General features: G+C 38.8%; 1 protein-coding gene across 1 annotated transcript in view; it reads right to left on the bottom strand.

Moving 5' to 3' along the window:
* CHD6 (chromodomain helicase DNA binding protein 6) overlaps positions 1-26,773 on the bottom strand; it is a 155,956-nt gene that overhangs the window by 51,895 nt on the left and 77,288 nt on the right. Inside the window, exons 14-17 of the mRNA XM_012652065.1 lie at positions 24,169-24,424; positions 23,121-23,331; positions 13,421-13,616; positions 20-184 (exon numbers count right to left, since the gene is read on the bottom strand). Coding sequence (XP_012507519.1) covers positions 20-184; positions 13,421-13,616; positions 23,121-23,331; positions 24,169-24,424 — 828 coding nt within the window. The remainder of the gene's footprint in view (positions 1-19; positions 185-13,420; positions 13,617-23,120; positions 23,332-24,168; positions 24,425-26,773) is intronic.

The following is a 26,773-nucleotide window of genomic DNA, read 5'->3' as shown; positions in this document are numbered from 1 at the left end:
GCAGGCCCATCTAACTCACCCCATTGGTGCCGCCCTTTCGGTTGATGTCCTGGAGAACAGCCTTGTCCAGCCCCAGCTTAAGGCTGGCCTTGTCAAACATCTCCCGCTCGTAGGAATTCCGAGTGATGAGGCGATACACCTTCACGGCTTTGCTCTGGCCTATGCGGTGACATCGGGCCTGAGCCTGGGAAGAGGAGGGTCACATACATCATGTCACCATGTATAGCGGCAGCCTTGGGAATAGGGAAGTGCTTAAATACCATGTGGTGTGAGTGACTCAGTTATGAGTCATGGAACTGATTTCAGAATAGAATTCACCCCAAATGTCAGCTGTCACCGTTGGGGACCCTCATTTCTTCTCCCATTGTTTACCGACTACTGTGTGCCAGGGATAAGGCAACGAGAAGAACATGGTGTCCTACTCTCCCCAGCTGTGGTCTGCATGCAGGCACCTAGTAAGGTGGCACTCACTGCCAGGACCCTGGCCTGCCCTCTTGGGAAATGCCTCAGAGCTGGCAGCACCACTTTTTAACTTTCACTTTAGAAAATTTCAAACACAGACAAAAATAGAGAAAAGTATAATGACCTCTTATGGACAATCTCGTTTATTTCTACCACACCCCTACCCTCCAAGATTGTTAGGAAGTAAATCCCAGGCATCATGCTGTTTTATCCTTACATATTTCGGTATGTATTTCTAAAGATAAGGACGCTTGTAAAACATATCATATAACCATTGCCACACTTAAAAATTTAATTCTTAGTACCAACTATCTAGTTAATGTTCCAATTTCCCTGCTTATCTCACTTTTTAAGTGTGCTTGTTTGGATGAGGAGCCAAACAAGGCCCACGTAGCACAGTCAGTTGATATGCTTCAAGTCTCTTTTGATCTATAGATACTCCCCGCCTTCAATCTCTTTTTTCAAAAGCAATTTGCAAAAGAGACCAGGTATCTGTCCTATAGTTCCCCACAGTCTATACTTTGCCGACTGCATTCCTGCTATGTCACTTAATAGCTACTTTTATTCCCTGCATTTCCTTTAAACTAGGAGTTATATCTTGAGACATGATCAGGCTAAGATTTGGTTTTTGAAAAGAGTATTTCATAGGTAGTTTCAATTTGCATCAAGAGGTTCATGGTATCTGGTTGTCTCCTCTTATGAATTGATGATTATTGCCTAGATTCATTACTTCATTAAGGGTTACAATTCCCCTCCCTCAAGTTTTTGGCTACCCTGGTATACAGTTCATATAGGAGAGATAAACTAAATGTTTGATTCTGTCTCTTTAATCAGTGTCCAAAATAACATCTTCCCAAAGTGGCCAATGAAGATTTTTATTACTATTAATTTTTTAAGGAACACAATGAAGTCATGCATTTAAATATATTTGCTATGTTTTACTGCACTGCAGTTATTATTCTTATTGCTGTTCAAATTTGGCTTGTGGAAGCCTCTTCAAGTTGGCTCCTGAGTTCTTTCAACATGATCCTGTCAAATATGGAAAGGAAGAAGACCAGATTAAACTCTGTGGTGTTAGAATGGATTTGGAGAATGAACTCATGGTTAGGTATGCGTATGTGCACACACACATACATGTATATACAGATACAGAAATAGGTATGGACATATGTGTATTTAGGTCTGTATGTTGTATCAAAGACCAGCAGTCTTTTGAATGTTCCCTTGCTTTCAACATTTTCCACGCCCCTCTGGTATATTTCCTGCCCAGTCCTGTATTCAGCCATTTTTTTAAGAGTCCTAGTTTGTTTTAGTGGAAAATAGCTTTTATTCCCCCCGAGTAAGCAAGCAGAGGGGTGATTATTGACATTGGGAGGGATGGGTGACCATGTCATGTGTGCGAGTCCTGCAGGTATCCCTGGACCCCCAGGGTTCTTCCTTGTTTTGGACAGAGGTGGCCCAGAGCACTGAGGGATGTGGCCCTTGCTCCTTGGCGAGTTAGTGGCAGAGCAGACTGTAGCCTTGGACTCCTGCTCTTGCCCAGAGTCCAGAATAGCAAGTGATGGGACCACTGGCTCTGAGGCCAGGCTATTTAAAGGTAGCTGGTATCCCAGTGGGTGTGGGTTTGAAGGCACTAGGCCCAGAGAAAAGGGGATAAATCTAAGCAGAGATGCTAAGTCTGCCCACCATGCACTCATCTGGTGCCAGAGTCCAAGCACATGGAAGCCCCTACCCCTGCGCTGCCTACATCCTCCACCTAACCTCATGCTGAAAACCACACCAGAATTCCTGTAACTCAGTGCTAAGGTAGCCCAAAGACTGAGAAGCTTAGTAAGTACTGGGACAGAAGAGAGACCACCAGGGAAGGGGTACAAGATGGGGCCAACATAGCAGGGCCCAGGGGAAGGAAGACCCAGGCTGTGCAGGAGTTCCTTGGTCTGCGCCCAGATACTGCCTGCTACCTGGCCCCCTATGTTATAGAGGTTTTCCTTGCACTAAGCTTTGAGTTCATCTTGGTGCCCAAAATTTGCATATCCTGATTTACCAAGTTGTTCTTTGGGCAGGAGGGAAGGCAAAACTTGTTCCCCACTCTTACTTTCTCAAGACTCAGTAACAATGCAGTTACTTCCTGGGACACCCAGACCCCACTGAAAAAGGAGCATGTAGCTGGCTGGCAGGAGCTATGTGCAAAACCACCAAGCACTGGCAGCAACACAGACCTGAGCTTGCTGTGCACAGCAGGCCCACAAGCAGAACCAGAGCAAAGGTCTTCACAGTGTAGGAACAGCTTATTCTTCCTTTCTCTGGCTGAGCTGCAGAGTGGGTAGCTTAGAAATAGTCTAGCCACAGGCAGGAGTAAGGAAATGGTAGGTAGAGACAACAGCGTGGATGCTCTAGGGGTGCTCGCTGCTATTAGGTTGGTCATGGTTTCCAGGCCTATTTGGTGGGCAAATATAGGAGAGTGCGTGTGTGTAGTGCATGCAATCATGTGCATATATACGACAAAATACCTCATGAGGTGATACCGATATTTTTAGTTTAAATTATGACTGTGGGATTTTAACTTGATCAATCTCACATCTGTATTTCTTTTCAACCATGTTGAAAAGCTCAATTCTCAACCACACCAATATCATTACTCATTTGATTTATCCCATAACATTCTCAAAAAAAAAAAAACCACAAACAAAAATAAAAACACGTTACAACTTAGCCAAAACATAATTACTAAAAACAATGTCAGGTTTTTGTATTTCCCCTACCACTCAGGGTTATATCCTACCAAGTATGTACAGTCAAATTACAGTATTTTAAATACACACTTCAAGGTAGGTTTCTTTTCTGCAGTGGCAGGGTTAGCAATCCTGAAACGACTGTCTGTGTAATCTAGGATTGAGCAAATGAGTAAAATATACGGGGAGTTATGGGAGTAAGGGCTTTCACTGTTGGAGAAGGAAGCTATTAATACAGAAATAAAAGGAAAACTAGAATAAACTCTGTGGCATCAGAATGGATTGGAAGTATCAGTATTAACTCATGGTTAGGTATACACACACAGATATAGAGACAGATATGGGTATACATATTTATGTATGCATATACACATATACAAATGAATGCGTACGTTATACACATACACATATTTATATTCTCTGCATATGTGAGAGGGCCTCAAAGCAATGTCATCCCAGGAGCAATGAATACACCTAACTTCCAGACCTTCTAGATACCATTCTCTGTAAGAGAGAACCAAAGCATGTTAGAGAAATGGCTAATTGTGGGTAGGGCTGGGGTATAGAAAGTACAGGATGAGCCTGAAACATATTACTGTGCCAGATGTAAGAAAGTATTCAAACAATGATGGAGAGATATCAGAATAACGCTTGAGGCTTGAAGAGACCATCACTGGCTAAGTCTAAGACTATATGAACATCAAAATAAAGACAGTAATGGATTATAGTCCACTGAATAAAAAAAGAACCCAAGAGTCCATACTGACATAAATAAATAAATGGGAGAAAAAGGGAAAACTCTTCCGTGTAGTAGAATGCCAACTAGCAAATGCATAGTGACAGAGTTATAAAATCACCACTTTGTAACCATCATACTGATGACTGATTCAGGCAAAAATAATCAATGGAAGCTAAAACTTTGATGAGGAACAGGCATAGTCTCAATAAATTGCTCCAAAATCACTTATTAATTTCAAAGAGAAAAACAGCAACTCGGCAGGGGAGAAATCTGACAGACACCACTTAACTAAGTGATCAAAGCCACCATCACTGGACAAATGGATATTGTGTTATTCCTGATGTGCTATATTGAGAAGGATCTATCAATTCTGTGGTAGTACTCAACCTGAGTCCAATCCTGAGGAAATATAGACAAACCCAAACTGAGACAATCTCTAAAACAACTGGCCAGTACTCTTTGAAAACTTAAAGATCATGAAAGAAAAAGAAACACTGAGGAATTGATCCAGATTAAAGAAGACTAAAGAGACATGACAACTAAATGTAATAGGTGATCCTGGCTTGGATCCTGACTAGGGAAATGATAGTGATAAAAGATGTTGAAAGAAATGATAAAACTTGAATATGGACTGTGGATTCGAGAACAGTATTCATATTTCCTGACCCTAAGAACTGAACGGTGGTTACACAAGAGAAGGTCCTTGCACTTAGGAAATACATATGAAAGTATTTAGGGGATAAAGGTGTGCAATGCCTGCAACTTACTCTGAAATGGTTCAGGCAAAAAGTGATGTGTGTGTGTCCATGTGTGTACTCAGAGAGAGACAGCAAAGAAAGAGGTCAAAAATGATAAAGTGAATAGGCAAAACGTGAACAGTGAATCTGGATAAAGGGTATATCGGAGTTGCAAAATGAAATTGTATCAAAATGAAAATGTATAAAAATATCAAGTATAGACCCTTAAAATAATTCCTCTCTAAGCAGAAGTTACGTCTTGTTCACTTGGTACATAGCTAGAGTCAATTGTTTCATTTTGCTTTAGAATTTTAGGGATTGACTTTTCTTTCCACTAATTTAACCACACTGAAGGAAATGGAGAAGAAAATAACTAAACTAAGTAACTTTGGAAAAGGGTATTTTGACTACATATTGCAATAGTAAAAACCAAAAAACCCAGTATAGACCAGTATTATACTCTGGTAAACTTATTTTTCACAAAATATGGGTTTGCAATTCTGAAACTACTTGATGTGTAAACTAGGATTGAATAAATGAGTAAACATACTGTGTTATGATAATGAAATCCAGGCTTTGCCCGGCCAAGAAAGAAGTTACAAATGAGGATGAGAAGGCTACATTTAACCGTGTGATAGTATGCATACATATATTTCTTAGTTCCCTCTGCACAGAGGGTCTAGAAGCTCTCCAGTAGCAGTGGACATACCTAGTTAGCCAGACCTTGGTTTCCAAATGTCATTCTCAAATAAAAGGAATCAGGAATCCTTGGAGAAATGGTCAATTCTAAGGCTGTGGCAGGAAAAATGCAAGATGGACTTGAATATCTTGTGGTGCCAGAAAGTAAGGGAAGTACTCAAGAAATGATGGGAGCATGTCAAAAGGACACAGAAGGCAACTTAAAGATGCTACCAATGGTCAAATCTGAACAACTTAAAAACAAATAATGAAAGTAATAGATTATAAAATAAAATAAATATCTACAATTCACACTGATACAAATAAATAAATGGGAGACAAATGACAACTCTTCTTTATAGTAGAATTCCTATTAATAAATGTAGAAGGAATGATGCAAATACCAAATTACCGTTAACTAAACACCATGGTAATAACCATTAGGTAAACACCATGGTAATAATTTTTGAAAGCAAGAACCACTGATGCATACTAAAATTAATGGGCAAAAGTATGATGAGAAACAGGATATTTATAAAGTCTCAAAATATCTACTCACAAGATACTTAACAATTTTTAGAGGTAAAAATAGTTATCTTACAGTGGAGAAACCCGGCAGACAGCACCTTAACCAAGTGATCAAGGTTACATCACAAGTAATAAGATGTATTAACATAATGTACCCCCTGATAAAAAGCACTGAGGATATAATATCACTCCTGTGATATTCTTGCCCAAAATGCATAACCTCAAATCTAATCATAAGAAAACATCAGGCAAACACAAATTGAGGGTCACTCTACAAAACAGCTGATTAGTACCCTACAAAAGTGTCAAGACCACGAAAGATAAGAAAGATGAAAGAACTGTTACAGATCAGAGGAGGCTAAGGAGTCATGACTTCTAAAGGGAATGCGAGATCCTGGACTGGATCCAGGATCAGAAAAAGAGTATTGTAGGAAACTGAAAGCATATGAATAAGGTCTGTAGATTAGTTAAGAGTATTGTTATCAATGTTAATTTCCTGGTTTAGATAATTATACTATGGTTATATAAGATGTTAAACATTAAAGACAGTTGGGTGAAGGGTATATTGGAACTGTGTGATTTTTATAATTTTTAAAAAGTTTATAAAATTAATTTTTTTATAATGACACAAAATACTTAAAACACTTCCAAAGTCAAATACACACACAAAATGGAAAAACTAGCTTCTATCCCTGTCACTTACAACCTGTTCCCTAGCTCCCTCTATAGGTAACCATTTAAAAATAAAGGTTTTCTTTTCGTTTGTTTTAGTTTTATCCTTGGTGGGAGAGAGGAAGAGAAAGACAGATACAAAGACACACAGTCTTCATATAAATGCTAGCATACTATATATCCTTTTTCCACCTTATTTTCTCCCCATTCGACAATATATCCAGGAGATGATTCCATAGCAACATATAGAGATATTCATCATTCTTTTTTCAAAGCTGAATATACTATAGTTTATTCAATCAGTCTTCTGTTGCTGAATAATTGAGTTGCTTGGTCTTTAAACTATTAAAATTAGTTGCTGGGCTTTCTTTCAGTTATCTTTAGTGGTAGCAAATCTCTATTACTGGGAGAAGATTTGATGGGTAACTCTGACAAATAAAGGAAATAATCAAGGTAAATATGGTTTACGGGACCTTCAAGGCAGTAACAATACGTGGCTATTAAGTACTGACACTGATTTTATTTCTGGCTCACATGGTATTGAGGGTAAATTCCAAGAGTGAGATGAAAAGTTCTGAGCAAAGGTCTAATGGAGGAGTGCTGCAGACACCACTAACTGCCTTCATGGCACCCACTTCCCTTTCTTGCCCACTACCAGAACCTGATTCTCGTACAAGGCAGTAACATGTACCTGAAACCGCTTCTAGCCTCCCAGGGAAGATGAGCTAATAGTCCTGAACAACAAGGTGTAGCACAGTCTACTGGGGACAACTGCCAAAGTTCTGCTTCCCTGTAAAAAGCAACATGTCTGCCTTCCTTATTTTTCCTGCCTGGGGTGAAACCAAGAGGATGGTAGCCAAACACATTGAGGATGGTAGAGCAGAAAGACAGAAGGAACACGAACTCTGATGATACTACGAAGCCACCTCGTGGACTGGACTTTCTACCTCCCAACTTCTTGTTAACTGAGAAAAACAATCCCCTATTCGGGAGAGTTGGGCCACAAGCTCCTAAATTACACCAGGAGATAAACATGTTCTCTCCCAAGATGACTTACCTGAACAACAGGGTAAGTCTTGTCACATTTAAGAGACTTGTGATTTTTATGGTCAAATCTCAGACTCTTCCTTATTTTCCTAATAGAACTCACCAAAAAAAAAAATGAGGTAGAGAAAGAAACATTCAGAACTAGGGCAGGAACTGAGATGAAGTTCAAAGGAGGTGCATCAGCAAAAGTATACACGGGAACCTCTGGAGTAAAACACAATTGGGCAGTGGTGCTACAACACCCAGAAAAGCTATAGAGCCCTGATGCTCTCCTGCGTGATTTGTAGGTTCACCGTTTGTTCTTCACTTTTTAATACATTTGAGGTGAACAAAGGCCAAAGAGAAACAAGTAATGATGTTTAGACCAAAAAAAAAAAAAAAAAAAAAAAAAAAAAAAAACAACTCAAAAAACAGGTACGGATGCCAGTGTACCTGCAATGGCAAGAAAGGCAGTGTGGCTCAGTTGCCCAGTGACAGACTTCAAACTCATTCTGGCCTACAATATACTATTGTTAGTCCCAAGTCCAGAACTTGGCAAAACCTTATACTACATCTTTACAGTTGCATAAAAATTAAATAAGTGGTACAAAAACCCAAACACAAGGCTGCTTCCTCTTTTGACCCCTATAGTACTTTTCCAAATCATTAGCTCTATTATATTTAGAAAGCATATTTTCTTTAACATTTTAAATTACTTGTTCCTTAATGAAAATCTGAATAATAAGTTAAAAAAAAAAAGCTACAGTCTCACCCAAACTCAACTGCTTTCAGTATCTTCTATACACAAGTACTTTTTCGAGCCCAGGGATTTTACATTCCTCTTAGCATGTTCAAAGTCTGCATCTGCAGCTGCCTATCATGAAGAGGAACCGCGGCTATCTATCCAGTCTGAACCAGGGAGCACTAGCAAACTGCTCGCCTTCACTAATCTTCTTGTAGGCCTATGGTTCAATCAGTAATTTTCAGCTCCAGATTTATACCTTGGGGTAAGGTATCACCCCCTCTTAAAAAGGAAACATCTTTGGGAAATAGCACGCACATCTTCCCATTTCACTCTGCTTCTACTGTGTGAATCTGTTTATCAGGCCAAATCAAAGTGTGGAGTCCTTTTGTTATTCAGTGCCTGGCATGGTGTCTAGGGCTCAGATAAATCAGTCAAGAGCTGGCTGAGAACAAGAAGGAGAGATTAATTCATAGCACGGAAAGGGGTGCTTTTGGGCAGCAGAAAGAAGGTAGTAGAAAAGAGAAGACACTGAAATGAGAGGCAGGTAAGTACTCAAAAGTACTCTATTTGGGACTGGTGCTGTAAAATAAATATGTACCTGTCCCATCCTGCACTTCAGGTGTGTCACCTATGCTCGTTCCCACGCTACATGGTCACACTCTTTGTTCTCTGTCTGGAACATTCTTCCTTATCTCGTAATTTAAGATATTCTTCATCAGTTAGGTTCAAAAGTCATCTTCAAGAAGCCTTCTCACACTGCTCTACCTAAATCAGGGCACCCAACTCCCATCATTCTTATCTCCTTATTCTATTTTATTTTCTTTGTAGTAAGTATTGCTAATTCTCTTACTTAATTTTCTTCATTTACTGTCTGTCAAGCCCACTACAATGAAAGCTCCATGAGAGCAGAAACTGTTGGTCTAGCTCACTGGTATGTCTCCAGTACTTTAAAAAATGCCTGTCATATCCTAGCGTTTAATAAATATTCATTAAATAGATGGACTACACAACAGAGCATTTGTGCATACAATTACAAATTCTTATTTTCTTATAGCAAAGAAAAGCAAACCCCACAGATGTAATCCTCCAAGCTTCAGGCATACATACCGTCAAGAAACAGGGGGGTGCTAGCAATACAGTGGCAGTAGAAGAAGCAGCATGTGGTCCAGCACCTTTCCTTCCTGGAGCAGTGTGGCAGCCTCGTTACCCTTCGGCTGTACTCTCAGGCAGGACATCTGCTCCCATGCTTCCTATATTCTGCCTTCAGGGCAGAATTCTGCCTATATTCTGCCTTAGCAACAGGAAGAACCTGGAACTGTGCAGCCCTACCACTGTTACCTTGAACTCTGCTCAACCCTAAGGAACTCTTGACTCCAGGTGCAAAAGGCTCTGAGAACAAGAAGCAGAGAGATCATGAAGCAATGGAAGAGGAAGGTGCTTATGGTCTCTGAGGGGCGCATGATACCATGCTATTCCCAAGAGGCCTGCCTCTGCCGTCAGGGATAGCAGCAATATTGGCTTCCTCCTAATAAGAAGAAAGAAGAAGTGAAGCCAGTTTTTCATTACTCTTTTTCCTTCTCAGGCTATTGTCATCGCCCTTTGCCATTTTTTTAACCTCAGATATTACAGGAAACCCAGACAACACCTGCTGCTGCTGAAGTACCAGGACTGAATCACAGCCTGTATCTTCTAAATGAAGGTGAGAAAAGGTGAATTGATACCTTTGAATTTTTTACAGATGTGGATGCTAATATAAACACATTCAAGGTTTGAGAGAGGATGGGGCATTCACCTGACATTTCTAGATAAGATCTCCCCATTAGGGGGATCTAAAAATTGGTTTCCGTTTGATAATCCAGATAAAATGATAATATTGTTGAGATCCTTATTTCTAAGAAGTACTCAGCTCCTATCCTGGATCCTAATAAATTCGTGCCTTCACTTTTCTAGAAAGGAGGAGGAGGAGGATGTTGGAAGGAAAAAGTGATGGTTTCAGGGTCCCAGTCTCCAGACTCTCTCTGGAATAAATATTTTATATTTAAAGCCCTTGGGTGCAAGGGCAAACGCTAGGGGGAGTGGGAGTGTGTGTTTGCATGTAGTGAGTGTGTGGCTCCCAGCCCTCTTGCTCTCTTCTGCATCATGCCAAGCAAGAACCTCGCTCCATCTCTGCAGGAGACTCGGAACCTGGACCTTCCTCTATCATATCTTCTTTACCATGAATCCCACTCTCCAATAACCACCTATCCTAATATTACTCCATATATCCCAATTATTTCACTTCTACCCAGTTTGGTTAGACATTTTAAAAAATGAAGGATAATTCCCTCTGACTTATGTTAACTCCCTCATTCAGTAACCTTTTGCTACATTCTCTGTATGAGCTTCCACCTTGGATCATCTATAGTGCTGCTCTTCTTTGTTTCTTCATTCAGGCTGAGCATTAGAGGAAGTTCAGAAACTGACTCAGCACACTAAAAAACCCCACACTATCCAATTTCACTTTGGATTTCACTGTTATTTCTTAATTCACCTCTTACCAGTTCCCCAGCAGTGGACATTAAAAACAGCTATTCCAAAGCCTCTCCCTTCTCTCATTCCCTAATTCTGGACAGCTCCACCCACCTTCTCTGGTTGCTACACATACAAATCAGTCACCTCAGATGACTCTCCTTTCTCCTCCTTCTTGTTTCTTCCATTTCTTGGCATTGCACCTATTAAACTGGTAATGTTTAGACTTCACCCAGGTGAAGTATGATGATTCCAAAATCTCTACTTCTGGCCACGACCTGCCTCCAAACGCCAGCCACATGCTTCTGATTTCCCTCCTGGATGTCCCTCCAGCTAACATGGCCTCAAACTGGCCACTCAACTTTGGGCTTCTGTACCATCACTCTCTCAGGTACTATGCTTCACACTCAGGTGAGCACCACAAAGCAGCAGAGAATTTTATAGCTGTCAAGCACTTAAGAAATCATTTGTTTGGGGATTGGCAAACATCTGTAAAGGGCCTGATAGTAAATGTTTTAGGTTTTGCTGGCTTTGAGATCTCTGTTGTAACTATTCAAGTCTTCCATTGTAACATGAAAGCAACCATAGATAACGCATACACAGATGGGTGTGGCTGCATTCCAGTAAAACTGTTCTAAAAATCAGACAGCGGCTGAAAAGGCAAGTTTTCCACCCCCTACCCTATATCATTACCCTAATTAGGTTCTTGATACTGAGCTGATCAAATATTAGTTTTTGCTTATTATTATTTTAGTGTTGAGTATATGTTACTCCTTTAACACTTGGTTATTCATTATATCTAGCAACTCTCTTTTGATCTAAACATCTCTTCACCAGTAGAAAGAACTGATGGTGAGCTATTTATAAGCATTGGTTTTCTTGGAAGGTAGATGTTGAACATAGTTTGCTTTATAATGATTTACCATGATGTTTTTCCTGAGTTTTAGCCAACTGTCACCAATTTAATAATTTAAAGCACTGGTTTTCAACTCATAGACTGCTTTCTTCAGATAAAAGTTTGTTTGGAAACTCATTAAGTGAAAAAGACAAAGCAGAATGACTCTACAGCAGTGGGTGCTTAGGGAAGAAGCCCAGATAACATCAGCTTAGCTCCCTCTTCCCTGCAGACCTTCCCTTGCAGTATCCTCTAGAGCAGCAGCCCCCAGCCTTTTTGGCACCAGGGACTGGTTTCATGGAAGATAATTTTTCCACAGACAGGGGTGGAGGGGCTGGTTTCGGGATGATTCAAGTGCATTGCATTTATTGTGCAGTCAAACCTCTCTTAATGATAATCTGTATTTGTAGCTGCTCCCCAGCACTAGCATCACCGCCTCAGCTCCACCTCAGATCATCAGGCATCAGATTCTCACAAGGAGCACACAACCTAGATCTGTTGCATATGCAGTTTTTAGTAAGGTTCCCACTTCCATGAGAATCTAATGCCGCTGCTGATCTGACAGGAGGCGGAGCTTATGCAGTGATGCGAGCCAAGGGGAGTGGCTATAAATACAGAAGAAGCTTTGCTTGCTAGCCCACCGCTCACCTCCTGCTGTGTGGCCTGGTTCCTAACAGGCCACGGTCCAGTATTGGTCTGCAGCCCAGAGGCTGGGGACCGCGGCTCTAGAGTATCTCTTAAATCTTGCGAAACAGCGGCCTCCAAACTTCTTTTGATCAATCACCTGCATTATGAAAAGGGTTTTGAGCCACTCACCTACCCTTCCCACCACATACTCACAAATCTAGTGTTAGTAAATATCCCAAGATATATACAGTATACACTTAGGATGACGTTTATCATTAATGATAATGGATATAAATCTATATTTTATTATATATAGTCTTCTTGACAAGTTAGAATCTTTTTGGCTGACTTACTGTCCAATCTGGTTAGAATGCCATTGTTTTTATATTGAAACAAGGTTGATGAGGAACTCTAAACCAGACTCTGCCATTTTCTTGTTGTTTGTTTATACTTTCTTTTAAAAAATGTATTAACTCTAGTCTTTGCAGTAATCTTTTAAAGCCACCGGTTATTTTGTTTGGGTAAAACTAGAAAACAGAATCCACAAAGCCACTTAACTGGACACATATAAACTCTAACATTCTGCATCGTATGGCGAGCATAGGAACTAGTGAGCGTGCCCATCACCCCTGTCATACCATGGAACTTTCCCACTCCTTTGGGTTACTCATTTACTGTACATATGACATATATGACACAGGACCATCTAACAAACAAACTGAGTGAAAATGCCAGAATCAATCTATGTATCAAGAATTAGAGAATTAGTCAAGCTTAATATCTTTCTTTATATCTGATAATAAATAGTAGTTCTATTCTATACTTGGAGGCTACCACTGTGAAACATCATTTGATTTAAAGCAAAAGGAAAGAACCACTCTCTGATTGATGGGAAGGGTCGACATTTACTTTTCATTTTGTTTCACTCCCCTGTTCAAAGCCCTAAGCCCGTCATCCAGCTGACACCATCGCATGGAGCATGGCAGACGCTCTATCGCCACGCCAGGCCCTGTCGTGATGTTCTGGGATACAGGGGCAGCTAAGGTAAACAGCAATCATCCTAATGGTTACCTGCAAGTCATTTTGTGGGTTCCAGTCAGAATCAAATATGATGCAGGTATCAGCAGCTGTGAGATTGATCCCCAGGCCTCCCGCTCTGGTGCACAGAAGAAAGACAAAGCGGTCTGAGTCTGGCTTACAGAACCGGTCGATGGCTGCCTGGCGCAGGTTTCCCCGTACTCGCCCATCAATTCGCTCATAGGTGTATCTGAGGGGACCCAAATGAACGAAAGCCCAGGCGTTAATCATGACTTCAATGGAGAACAGCAAACAATGCAGGAAGCTGTTGACCAACAGCCTTACTTACACCCCTCACTTCTAAACTTGGACCAAATGACAGCAGTCTAGAAGGAATCCCGCCCCCTACATATGTAGCAGGGTAGACACTTAGAACTGCACTGCAACATGTCTCCCATCTCAAAACAAAAAACAAAATAAAAAAACCACCTGCAAACTAAGAAGGACTAGAAGAATTACAAATATACAATACTGATCCCCACTGCCCAAGCAACTTATTCTCAAGTACCTCCCAGTTTATACTTGCACTAAATCTAATCATAAGACCAGGGAAAACAAATAAAAGCCATAAACATCTACTTTGAGTAGTGCTCATAACAAGAACTCAGAGTTAACACCTGTCTCCAGCTGCTTTGAGGTAAACTGGAAATGGTAGAAGACTATATTGTGAGGCCATCCTTTTATGCCTAGGAGGTCATTTCTAGCCTAACAAGCTCCTCAAAGCTTTAGAGGCACACAGCAAAACCTCCAAGTTTATAGCTGAAACCAAGGTCTCCTGGGCAGTATGTTGCCAAGCAAGTTGGGATAAATCACAGCTAAGGTTTTTGAGGTAGGTGGGGGTAGAATCTGAGGAATATTTAGAGGAAAATAAAGTAAGGAGGTAAAGCTGAATATCATTAAGAAGGCATATACCTGTGTAGAAAGTTAAGACCAGGAGTGGAATGCATGGTGTAGGTAAGGGTAAAAGGAAAGAGAGTAAGAAATGAAACTGTTATGGGAACACAATACTACTGTCCACCCAGAGAGAAAGCACAGAAGGGGCCTTTATGGTGGAGATCATGTAACTAACACAGAAGTAAGATAGAGCAGCATTCTGGACAGCTGCTGGAGTCTTATTCTTTTCTTATTCACCCCTTGGTAACAAATGAATTAACAAGGGGGATGTTACTCTGGGCCCAATTTTAACCAGCAAGCAAGAACTGGTGGGTGAAGTAAAAGTAATAGGAACTCTGAGAGAAAAGGACAAAGTCATCCTAAACCCGACAAATGGCCAAGACCATGGATCCTGACAAAAATCTTATCAGCAGCCCGGGATTTGGGAAATCAGATCTCTAAAACTAACTATAAATAACTGACAAGAGAATAAGTATAGACACTCTAGGGGTAGATGACGCTGTGGGGATGGCTTTAGAAAACTACATTTGGCAATATAATCCTGACTTCCTTGGAGAAAAGTCATGTATAGAAACCACCCAAGGAAATACACATGAAGAAACCTGACCAACTCAGACTTATAAGCGACATGTACACAGCAAAGAAATAAATCTGAAAATACTGTCTTCCTCTTACAAAGCCACAGTGCAACCATACCTGGAATTAAGCATGTAATTTTTTGGTTTGTTGTTCTTCTTTTTATTATAATGCACCCAAGAATAATATATGGGAACTGTAGTAGCAAATGCAATGGGTGGTGGCGGTAAGACTGTCATGAAGACAAACCAAAAAGATTTTGTGTCATAACACAAAGGCTAAGGGTTAATGTCTGAAATTCCATAGATACCATTATTTGTAATAACCATAATATTAGTAGCAAGTTCTTCAGTGTCAGTTCTGTGCCGGATACTGTACACACACTTGATATGCATCATCACATTTAATCCTCACAATAATCCTGTGAGGTAGTTTCTAGTATCATCTCCATTTTACACTTGAGGAAACTTCAAAACAAAATGTAGAACCCGATACAAGCAAAATATCTTGCTCAGTTGCCAAGCTGGTGAGTGAGTTGAACCCACATCCATTTGACTTATGGCTTTCACACCGTACCCTACATTTCCATGCCACAGGGCAGAAATCTCTAAAAACTTAAAGAGACATTAAAGATACAAATGCAACACTTGTTAACTTTGGAAACTCCTTACTCCAACAGAAGGTGGAAACAGAAACTATAAGTGGGTATCAGAATGATTTTGATAAACCAACGCTCCGAGGAGGATCTGAAGCGGGCTACTCACAAGTCAGCAATCTATGTGAGCAAGGGAGGCAGCACAGGGTTTGGAGTCAGAGACAAGGTTGAGATTCAATTAAATATCAGCTGCTGCCACCCCAACCCAACCACCACACACATGAATGATGAACGCTGTGGGAACAGAGTATTTGATGCTCTTCAACAAAATACCCCTAGTCACCAGCAGGGAGCTGGATACCCACGGATCAGAGTGAGGATGGGAATTAGCATAGCCTTAAGGGGGAAAGAAATCAATAAAAAGTGATAATATAGCTTGGCCATCACCTTAGGGAAAAAGATTCCCACAAAATTAGGAAACAGTATTTTGCCCACTATGATGTAATAACTTTTAGAACTTGTGCAGTATAGTTGGAACAATTTTTCTCATTTCTATCACTTGTTTAGTTTTGAGGGAGTGCTCTCAAAGAATGAAAAACTAAAATAAAATCAAATTCTTTGAGCTCTTTAAATCATCCCCCACACCCCCCTCACTTCTGAACCAGATCCCCAGCTATGCCCTAATTCCTGGATGAGAGTCTGGCATGAAATTAAATGGGAATAAAACCAGATGGACAGCTGGAGAGGCAAACAGGCTCAAGAACAAAGAAAACCTTGAGGGCTAGGAAGTCTGAATGAAGAAATCAGACATTATAAAATTTTCCACACTAAACTTCAGCACAGCAATTAACCCTCTATGACAACCGTATTTTGAACAAGATCCCTAGGAGCTGATGTGGCTCATCAAACTATGAATCTGAGTCACTGTCAAATATCAACGAACAGGTGGCACTTTGGAAAAGCCTCTGTGAGACTGGCCGAGAGGGAAGAGCAGTGACACGTTTTTGGCACAAGAAATGTTGACCTTAGAAGGCCTGAAGGGAAATGAACAACTGCCTCATCTTCCAGCAATGATCAGCTGGAACACAAAGAGTTTAAAAAAAATCCCATTCACAACAGCCACAAACACATGAAATATTTAGGATTAAATTCAATAATAAATATGCAGGATTGGTAGTAACACGAAGGGGCCATGCTTTGTTCACCACTAGTCTGTAACACCTTCGGAGTTTCTAGCACAAAGTAGACACTGTATAGATTTATTGAGTTAATGGTGTACATAAAAGACCTGAGGAAGTGTAGTGAATAGCATGTTCCTCAATTTTATAAAGATGTCAGTCCTACCCTACTTAAGGTGTAAAGGCCAAAAAAAATCCCAACACATGGATATATGTATATATAGATATGTAAATGTATATATGTATATATACATACATTTTTCTGGAGTGAGGGGTTGTAGTAATCAGACATAGGTTTAAAGAATAATTCTGAAGTTCATCTGGAATAAAATATGAGCAAAAGAATGAAAGCCCACCGATCAAAAGAATAGAAAGGCTAGACACACACCCAGCATGTATAATATCAGTATATTTCATCAATAGTATTTTATATGAATGGGGAAAAAGACGGACTACTTTGGTAAACACAAAATTAGAAAATTAGACATATTTGTAAAGAAAACAAAATCAGACTTCCATTATATGCTATTTACCAAAATGACAGAAGGACTGAAGACTGAAATGAAAAAAGAAAATCAAAGAAATCCAGCCAAAGATTATTAATTATTAATAATATTAATTAACACGCACATTTAATTCTTTGTTCTCCCCAAACCTTTACTAAAGGGACAGCAAAAGGACTTTTTTAAAAAAACATAATCCTCTCCCCAAATCAATAAAGCTGGAAAGCAGGATTTGATCTGCAGAAAGCAGAATCCCAGGCAAGACACAACCTAACTTAATACTGGAGACTACCCGAAGGGATGAGACACCGATGACGCTTAGGTATCCCTGAAAGTGGAGATGCTGGAATATTTGTTGAAGTATCAGTTAGCCTCTAGATCACCCATCCTGGCCTCGAAGAGGGTAAAATAAAGGATCTCGATCCTTTCTACTCAGGGAAATACTAACCACAGTTACAAGCAGACAGACCTTAATGAAAAAAGGGCAGAGAAACAGAGATATTGAGACGCCCTCACTCTTTCTCACCCACCCCCATCAACTCTGAGTATAGTTAAGTTTCCACCCTCTAGGCAGGACAGAGGAAGAGAAACAAGACCCCAAAATACTGACACTGGAGGGTCCCCAGTGAAACGGTACAGGCAGATGAAAAGCATTCACACATGGAGAGTGAAAGTGACAGTCAACAAGCCTTGCTTACAAATCCAGAGTTTCTAATCAGCAACACAGTGCTCCCCCACCCACCTGGAAGAAAGCCTCTGCCTGGTCTGAAACACAGAGCCTCTGCTTCTGGAACAGAGGGGCACAGTCCTAACACACCAATGTGCCAGCAAATAAAAATCACAGGGTCTAAACAAAATATAAAAAACAAAACACATGAGCAGCAAAACCTACCTGAGGGCACTGGAGAGTTAACAAAAGCAGGCAGATGTTGGGGAGGAAGAGAAACATGTGGTTTTGGCCAGGGGGGGGCCACATTATGGTGTCAGAGGTGTAGGTCAGCTATAGCTCTGATAAAAAGCTGAGATCTTTCTGACAGGCATTAAGGGAAGGACCTGGGGCAACTATGTTCCCTAGGAAGTAGAAAGACAGGGAACTCTAAATTCTTGGTATAAACGCTACCAAAGTCTCCGGCTGACCTGCGCCTTACACTTGCTTGGAGCAGACTGCAAGTTGTCTGAACTGAGATGGAAGCTGCTACCTTCTAGAGAGTTGACACAGTCTGCACTTTGAGTCTAACCTAGTTAACTGCCTCCAAATAAAAACCATCAATATCTCAGAGCAATAAAACAGAATCCTAAATTTCCACAACATAATATTCATAATATCTAGAAAAAACTCAAAAATCACATGACACAAGAAGGAACTAGAAAATGTGACCTCTTCTCAAGGGAAAAGACAATTGATAGATGTCAAACCTGTGATGTTATAACTCAGACAAGAACTTTAAAGCAGCTATTATAACTACGCTCAATGAAGTAAAGGAATGTAAGTGCTGCATGAAAAGATAGGCAACCTCACCAGAGAAACAAAACATTGATAAATGAAAAATCAAATGGAAATCTTAGAACTAAAAAATACACTCTCTAATAAAAGAAAGCTTTGTGTGGGCTTAGTAAGCACGATGGAGATAATAGAGAAAAGAGTCAGTGAACTTGAAGACAGAGAAATCAAACTAAGAGAGAGAAAAAGGATTAAAACAAAAAAGAACAGAGAACTCACGGACTTGTGGGATAATATCTAAAGGTCAAATGCACAGGTAAATGGAGTCTTACCAAAAAACAAGAGAATGGGGCAAAAACAAAAAAGAAATTGAAGAAATAATAACCAAAAGCTTTCCAAATTTGATGAAAGACATTTACAAATCCAAGAGGCTCAGTAACCAGGATGAATTACCATTTTCACAATCAAACTCTTGAAAACCAAAAATTAAACAAAAATCTTAAAAGCAGAAAGAATAAATCAACAAATTACATACAGGGGAACAACAATTTGAAAGACTGCAGACCTTTTCATCAGAAACCATGGGGGCCAGAGCACAGCAGAATAGCACTTTAAAGTGCTAAAAGAAAAAAAAAAAAAAGATAACCTAAAATTCTCACATGAAAGATACATTAAAAAATGATGGAAAAAAATATGACTTGGAGAAAGCAGACACAGATTAAAAAAAAATTCTATCACGATAAACCTTGGAAAGACAAGAGAAAACACGGTACCTATGAAATACCTTGGTGCTGTAAAAACTGAAAAATTACAAAAAAAAATTCTGGAAAATTAACAATATAATTACAGAACAAAACCCTAGAGGTTCAGAGTTGGAAGATCAGTAAAGGAATTCTACCAGAAGGTACAGAAAAGATAATGAGATAGAAAATAGGGAAAAGGGAAAATTAGGTGTTCAATCCAGATCTGACATACAAATAAAAGAAAACAAAAGAAAAAGGAAGAATGAAAGATAAAGAAAATTCCCTGGAACTAAAGTCACTTAGATTTCAGATGGTAAAAATCTATTAATATTTAATATACAGTACAAGAAAGCAGTTCATTGTAAAATTTTGTAAGACAGGGCTCGAGGAGAAAATATCAAAACTTCTAAAAAGAAAAAACGTATCACATACACAGACCAGAAATCTGAAGGGCTTTGAACTTCTCAATAGCAAGCCTGAAAGCTAAAAGACAGTGGATTAATACTCTCAAAATTCTGTGGAGAAACGATTTCTAATCTAGAATCTCAAATCCAGCCAAACTATTACTGAAGAATGAGGGTAGACTGAAAACATTTTCACAGACAATGTCTCAGAATTTACCTATTATTCATCCTTTCTCAGGAGCTACCAGAAGAAGTGCTCCAACATGGAATCCATCAACAAGACTTGATTCAAAAAAGAAACTTGTCAGCTTGATGAAAGAAGGCACACCACAGATGACAACTGTGTACCAGATGGGAAGAGCAACACGTCAGAGAGAAACAGGTAAGGAGGTCTCAGGAGATCTGGCCCTAATAAGAGCAGACTAATGTGTTGGAAAATAACGACAGGAGATTTAGACGACCAGGGTAAAGTGTGCAGCTGAATTATAGTAAGTATATAGAAAAATAAGCAAATCAAATAGATAATTTTTACTTCAAAGAAAATAAAAATTGGGCAACAATGAAAATTAAACAGCATATTGCATGGCTGTACTGTAATTTAGCAGTTTCATTCATTCATAATAAACAATGAATATTACTCTATCCCAAAGTGTTTTGTGGCATATTGAAAAGATGGGAGGACAGGAAGTTGCATATATGGTGGTTATGAGGGGCAGTGAAGGAAGGCTAAATACTCATCTTTTACCGTCAGAACAGTTATTACCTAAAACTGAAAAATATCAAGAAATTATAACTAACAACATTATTTAGATATAGCTATAAATACCAAAAGAACTAGCACAAAGAGTTGAAAGTAATTGCTTCTGGGGTGTGGGAAATTGGGAAAGGGGAAGAGTGAATTAGGAAATGCAATTTTTCATAAGTCTAATACAATGACTCTTTAAATTTTATTTTGAGAAAAATAAAAACTAAATTAAAAAGAGAAAAAGTAATGACAATAGTAAGGCCAGATGAACACGACTGGATGCAGATGGGGTGAAGAAACTATAAAAGAATGAAAATATTTCAGAATATTTACATGATACGGCTGAAGGGTGGAAGCAGCATTTTAAAGCATATTAATTTACTTATTTAAGCCTCAGTTTAAGCATAAATAAGGATTTAGGCTTGAAGTTGTTGTAAGACAATAATTGACTATTATAAAATTTAGAACATTTAAAAATAAAATAAATAAAAACTCATCCATAAGCAAAATTAAAAGGCAAAACAACATAGAGGAAAATATTTGCAACATATTCTCAAGTAAACAATTTTTATAAATTTATAAACAAAGAGTCAAAGAGCAACAGAAAATGGAGGAAAAAAATGAATAAGCAATCCACAAAAAGAAACATAAATAGCTAATAAATATGAAAAAATATTCATCTTTGTTAGTAATTGAAAATGCAAATTAGAATAAGAGACCATAATTTTGGCTTACTGAATTACCAAGAATAAAGAAGCAAAACAATATTGATCAGAATATGAAAAAAAGCATTTTCATATGGTGTTGAAAGACATAAATAAAACACCCAACTAGAGGGTGTTTGGGAAATAGTTTATGTATCGAATGTTTTCAAAAATGCACATCAGAATTTATCCTAAGGAAATAACTGAAAACATTCACAATGACTGTAAAGGGATATTCATTCATAGTCCCTTAAAATGATGAAAAACTGGAAACCTATGAGACAGAGTATCATGCAGATTATCAAAGTTTTATAGTAGAAAAATAATTAAGGAAAAAAGTTTCATAATATATTAAATAAAATATAAGATACAAAAGTAGAATGTAGAATATTATCACAATTCAAACAAATAAATTAACAATAAAGCTAAACACAAGAGGGCTGTCCAGAAAGTATCCAGCCATGTAATATGAAAAATATATTAACAACGGCTGGATACTTTCCAGACAGCCCTTGTATGTATGCAGAAAGAAAGAAGACTGAAAAGACAAACTCCAAGCATGAATGAGAAGTTGTGCATGTGGTGGTGTGATGTGTTTCCATATTTTCAAGAGAAACTATAATACTTAAGTAGTCTGAACACAAAATGAGCAATAAACAATAAAGGAAAAAGGATAAAAACGAGTTAAATACAGACTTTTGTACTTACCAAAAGTCTGTTAAATATATTGTTAATCATTTGGGGAGGTTCTTTTAAAAAAATCTGCAAACTAATAGTTGTACATATTTTGAAGAGTAAGATAATATATTTATAAGAAGCAAGTGCTCTGGCAATGGGTTGCTAATCTATAGTGAATTTATAAACTACAAAACCGCGTTATCAGTTTTGATTTATTCCTATAACACAAGACTCAAGAATTCTTTACATATAAATCTCTATTATAGAGCTCTGAGGAATTCTTTCATTGTCTAACCAGACTTTGAAGAATTATTTATATAACATTAAATGTCAGCATGTCCATCATTAAATTTGTCATTTCCTTTAATATTCTTTCTATAAAATATATGCGATGTGTAAGGGCAAACAGAATCTTAAAGAATAAGAACATCTGTTAAGACACCTGAGATTTGCTACGAAAACAACGATTTTCTTTAAACTTAGCAATGCCTGGGCTACTAGTTTCTATAATCTTGATAAGTCTTTCATCACTAAGAGTAAATTTTTAAAAACTCTTTTATAATCTTTATATCACTGATGTATCATAATGACTGAAAATCTAAGGTACCAGGTATAATGTAACAAATGTAGTTCCCACACAAAATCCAAATAACCCATATAACACCAGACTTTTCCCCTGCGTGAGCAGTAGAATTTAGGTTGAAGGAATTATAGGAATACAAACAAGAAAATAAATAGGGATGCCATAATTAGTATATCACAAACTTAGAGGCCTCTGAGAAAGGACATAAAATATCCCTGAATTCTTTCTCTGTGAGTTGCCAGTTTACGCTCTTTTAGAAAGTTGATATAGTGATGATTTCCAGGATATATTTCTCTCATCATTATAAAGCAACAAAAATGTAAATACATTATTTTCTTAACCCTTTCTAATGCTATTTGAACTGTTTCCTCTAACCAAAGCGAATATTAATAAACATATAGGATTTTTTTTAAACAAAGCAAGGACTCCATGTTATAGGCTCTGAAATTCACTCCAGAGAGTTAAACTTGAGTATACTTGGTCATAAAAATCTAACTCTGAAATTTAGTCAATCTTTCAGAGGAGAGTCCTTTTCTCCATTTCTGAATGTTTTGCTATTATTGAAACATAATTTTTGAATGGGTCGAAAAGACATCAAATAAAAGGAACTTCCTGCCCTGTTGGATGCAGAGCTTTGACACAAGTCTCACCTTCTCTGGATGAGATAATCTTCCAGGATGTCGAGGCAGCGCACCATCTGGGAGAAGATGAGTACCTTGTGGCCACCTGCAATCAGCTTAGGGAGCAGTTTATCAATCAGCACCAGCTTCCCTGCTGCCTGAATCATGGCCTGCAGCTGAAAGTCAGGGGCATCAGGGCTGTGGTATTTTCGGAAATCTTCCAGAATTTTCTCCTCTGCCCCTGAAAAGGAATGGAACAAAACAAGTCTTTGAACAAAACATAATGGTAAAAGCTGCTCTCTGCTTTGCAGATCCTGGGGGAAATGAAGTGAATTCTTTGGTCCTAGACCAGCAGTCCAGTGAGGAGATGCTAGGTGTGCATCCCTGTTCTTGCCCTCAGCAGCAACATCAGGGCCATCTTGTAGATGACACAGGGCCTTGGCTTTCCCGGGAAGTCTCACCGAAGGAGAGAGGATTTGAGATATCAAGTCCTAATCTAAACTGACTCACTCAAGTAAAGAAACCTTCCCAGAAAGTTGGCAAAAAAAAAGACCTTCATACCTCTTGACATCACAAAGACTAGCTGTAAGAGAATCCAAGTCACATTTTGATTAAAAATTTCTCCAAAAGTTTTATTGTAAAAAAAAACCTTCCAACATCTTCTCTAACCAGTTAACTATTAATTTGTCTGCAGAAAGCTTTAATCTCATTGTAGCATTTTCATTCATTCAACTAAGTAATACATTTCCCTGTCCTCAAGTGGAAAAGTGTGGGCTAGACTTCAAGCAAATAAAGGGCATCCGATGAGTGATATCTACCTTCTGCCAAGCTGAGTATGTACTGTGAGGCAGAGTGTTGGTAGAAGTTAGTTCAAAACTTGGCACTGTGTACTTAATATCTAGATTGCCTAAGCAAATCCATCAACCTCTCCGAACCTCAGTTTTCTCTGTAAAAAGGTGAGAGCACATACATCATTCTAGCATACAACGGAAAGCCAATACATGAGTTCTTGGACTATCATTAGCTTCTGGCAGAGGCCTATGCCAGTCCTGAGTTACTCCTCAATGTCCTGACTTACCATTGATCAGGTAGGGATGGTTACAGCACTTTCTCAGCTCCATCATGGTGTTGATCAGATTGGGCATATTGTGCTGATTTGCCCCCTTGGTCAGAAAGGAAAAGTTCTTCTCCAGGATGGCACGGTAGTACTTTTTCTGGATATTGGTCAGTTCTACCTCAATGATCGTCTCTTGTTTGGGAGCAAGGTTCTTCTCCACATCATCTTTCAGCCTCCGAAGCATCATTGGTTTCAGGATAGATTGCAGTTTCTTTACCTGTCCAAGGAAAAGAGACCTATGTACCTGCCCAATCTTGATTTAATAATTACTGGAATATTCCAATCTTCTCTGTAATCTCTTGAACATCTATTCATAGTCCTGTGGTAGAAGACTAAAAGAAAGATCATGACTGATTCCTGAAAATGAGGAGTTTACAATAGTACTGAAAGGAAAAAAAGCATCTGGTTTTAATTCACAAGCAATTATTAAGAACCTATGTGGCAATCTCACAAGATAAAAAGGGAGCAAGACACAAAAGACAAAACCTGTTGTCTAGGATGGAGAAAACAAACCTCTCTCTCGCTCTAACACACGCACATGCACAGTAATTACTTGAATATTTTAAGTCATGTTAGGAAGTACAAGTGATATAATACAAAGGGAAGACAGATGCTGAAAGAACAGAGTCAGAAGTAGAGGCAATCTGGAAATGGTTTCCTCCTACATGTTTGAAGGTAGCATTATGCAAAGAATTAATGTTGAAGGTGACATCTCTCATTCCGTCATGGAATCTGTCACATCAGGGGCACTTTAAGTCTGATGGTGTTTTTTGCTACTATTTATCTGCTCTTCTCCTGACAGACCAGGCCTGGACAGCAGATCTTTACACACCTGACTGCACCTGCAAGGTGACTTGTTCCCTCTCCCAGTAAGACAATGACAGACTAAGAGATTCAAAATCAAAATACCTGAGTTATCTAGAGCTAAAACATGATACCAGTAAGATTAACTCTGATAGAAAAATAAAATAGAGAAAAATGAAAATGCAAAAGAAATCAAGTTTCAAGTCAGAAAGGGCTGTTCAAAAATTTTAAAAGGGGTAGAGCCTGCATAAATAAGTTGTAAGCTATGGCAATGCTTCCTGAAGAAATATAAAGTGGTCTACAGAGAGTGATTTAGAAGAGTTACTTACAAAAGCAGGTTTTAGACAATGACGAATATGCTTTATTTTGTAAACAGATGCTTTCTAGAACTTTTATTTAGTGTGTTTTAAAATATAGACCTCTCATAGAAGCAGAGAGCAGAATGGTGATTACCAGGGACTGGGGTGGTGTGGTTGGGTGGGGATTTGGGAGATATTGGTCAAAGGATACAAAATTTCTATTAGATAGGAGGAATAAATTCAAGAGATCTATTGCACAACATGATGACTATAGTTAATTACAACGTTATTGTATTCTTGAAGATATCTAAGGGTACAGATTTTTTTTTTTTTTGAGACAGAATCTTACTCTGTTGCCCAGGCTAGAGTGCCGTGGTATCAGCCTAGCTCACAGCAACCTCCAACTCCTGCTTGGGCTCAAGTCATCCTACTGCCTCAGCCTCCCAAGTAGCCTCCCAGTAGCGTGGGCTCCCACCATGCCCGGCTAATTTTTTCTATATATATTTTTAGGTGTCCAGATAATTTCTTTCTATTTTTAGTAGAGACGGGGTCTCACTCTTGCTCAGGCTGGTCTCGAACTCCTGAGGTCAAATGATCCTCCCGCCTCGGCCTCCGAGAATGCTAGGATTACAGGCGTGAGCCACTGCGCCCGGCCTAAGGGTACAGATTTTGAGTATTCTCACCACAAAAGGTATGTGAGGTAATGCATGTGAATTACCTCAGTTTAGCCATTCCACAATATATACATATTTCAAAACATTATGTTGTACACTATATAATTTTTGTCAATTAAAAAATAATTTTAAAAAATTTAAAAATAAAATATAGATATTTGATATCATTTTTATGGTTTTCTCCTACCTAATACCAATCTTAAACCTAACCCTTCATTTTACCAACCAAGGGTACTTAGGAATGTAATCCCCCAAATGGGTAAGGAATTACCATATAAGAACCCCAAGAGAAAAGACACAGCAAGCTAATTGTTAAAGATAGGGACAAATGTCAATCTGCCACACGCTGAGTCCAGCTTTTGTCCTTCACTTGGTTCATACCTTGAATCATTTAGAGTATACTATATGCCAGACACTGTGCTGGCCAATACAACAAACACAACTTCGGAGAAGATGTGGGCCTTGTCCTCTAGATCATTGTCTAGGAAGAAGAAAAGACGCATACCACAAATTAAGTGCAACAGGAGAAGAGGATGCATTTCTAATGGTCCAAAAATGGAGAGAAGGTTGGAGCTGGCTTTTGAAAGATCAACAGATATTGCAATGTAGAGAAGGGGAATTAAGTTTGATCATTCACTGCTTTCAAAGTCTGACTTATATCAGAAGTAGAAACAGATTGGAACCAGAGTGTACTCTTGACATCTGCTAGTAAAATTCCCAAACCTTTCAGTTACCAAATTCTCTGTCCCAACCCACTTTCACACCATTGGTAGATTAATTTAGCAGAAT

Source organism: Propithecus coquereli, unplaced genomic scaffold (genome assembly GCF_000956105.1).
Source record: "Propithecus coquereli isolate 6110/MARCELLA unplaced genomic scaffold, Pcoq_1.0 Scaffold378, whole genome shotgun sequence".
In the NCBI taxonomy this organism is placed as follows: Eukaryota; Metazoa; Chordata; class Mammalia; order Primates; family Indriidae; genus Propithecus; species Propithecus coquereli.
This window is presented reverse-complemented; position numbering and strand designations above follow the sequence as displayed.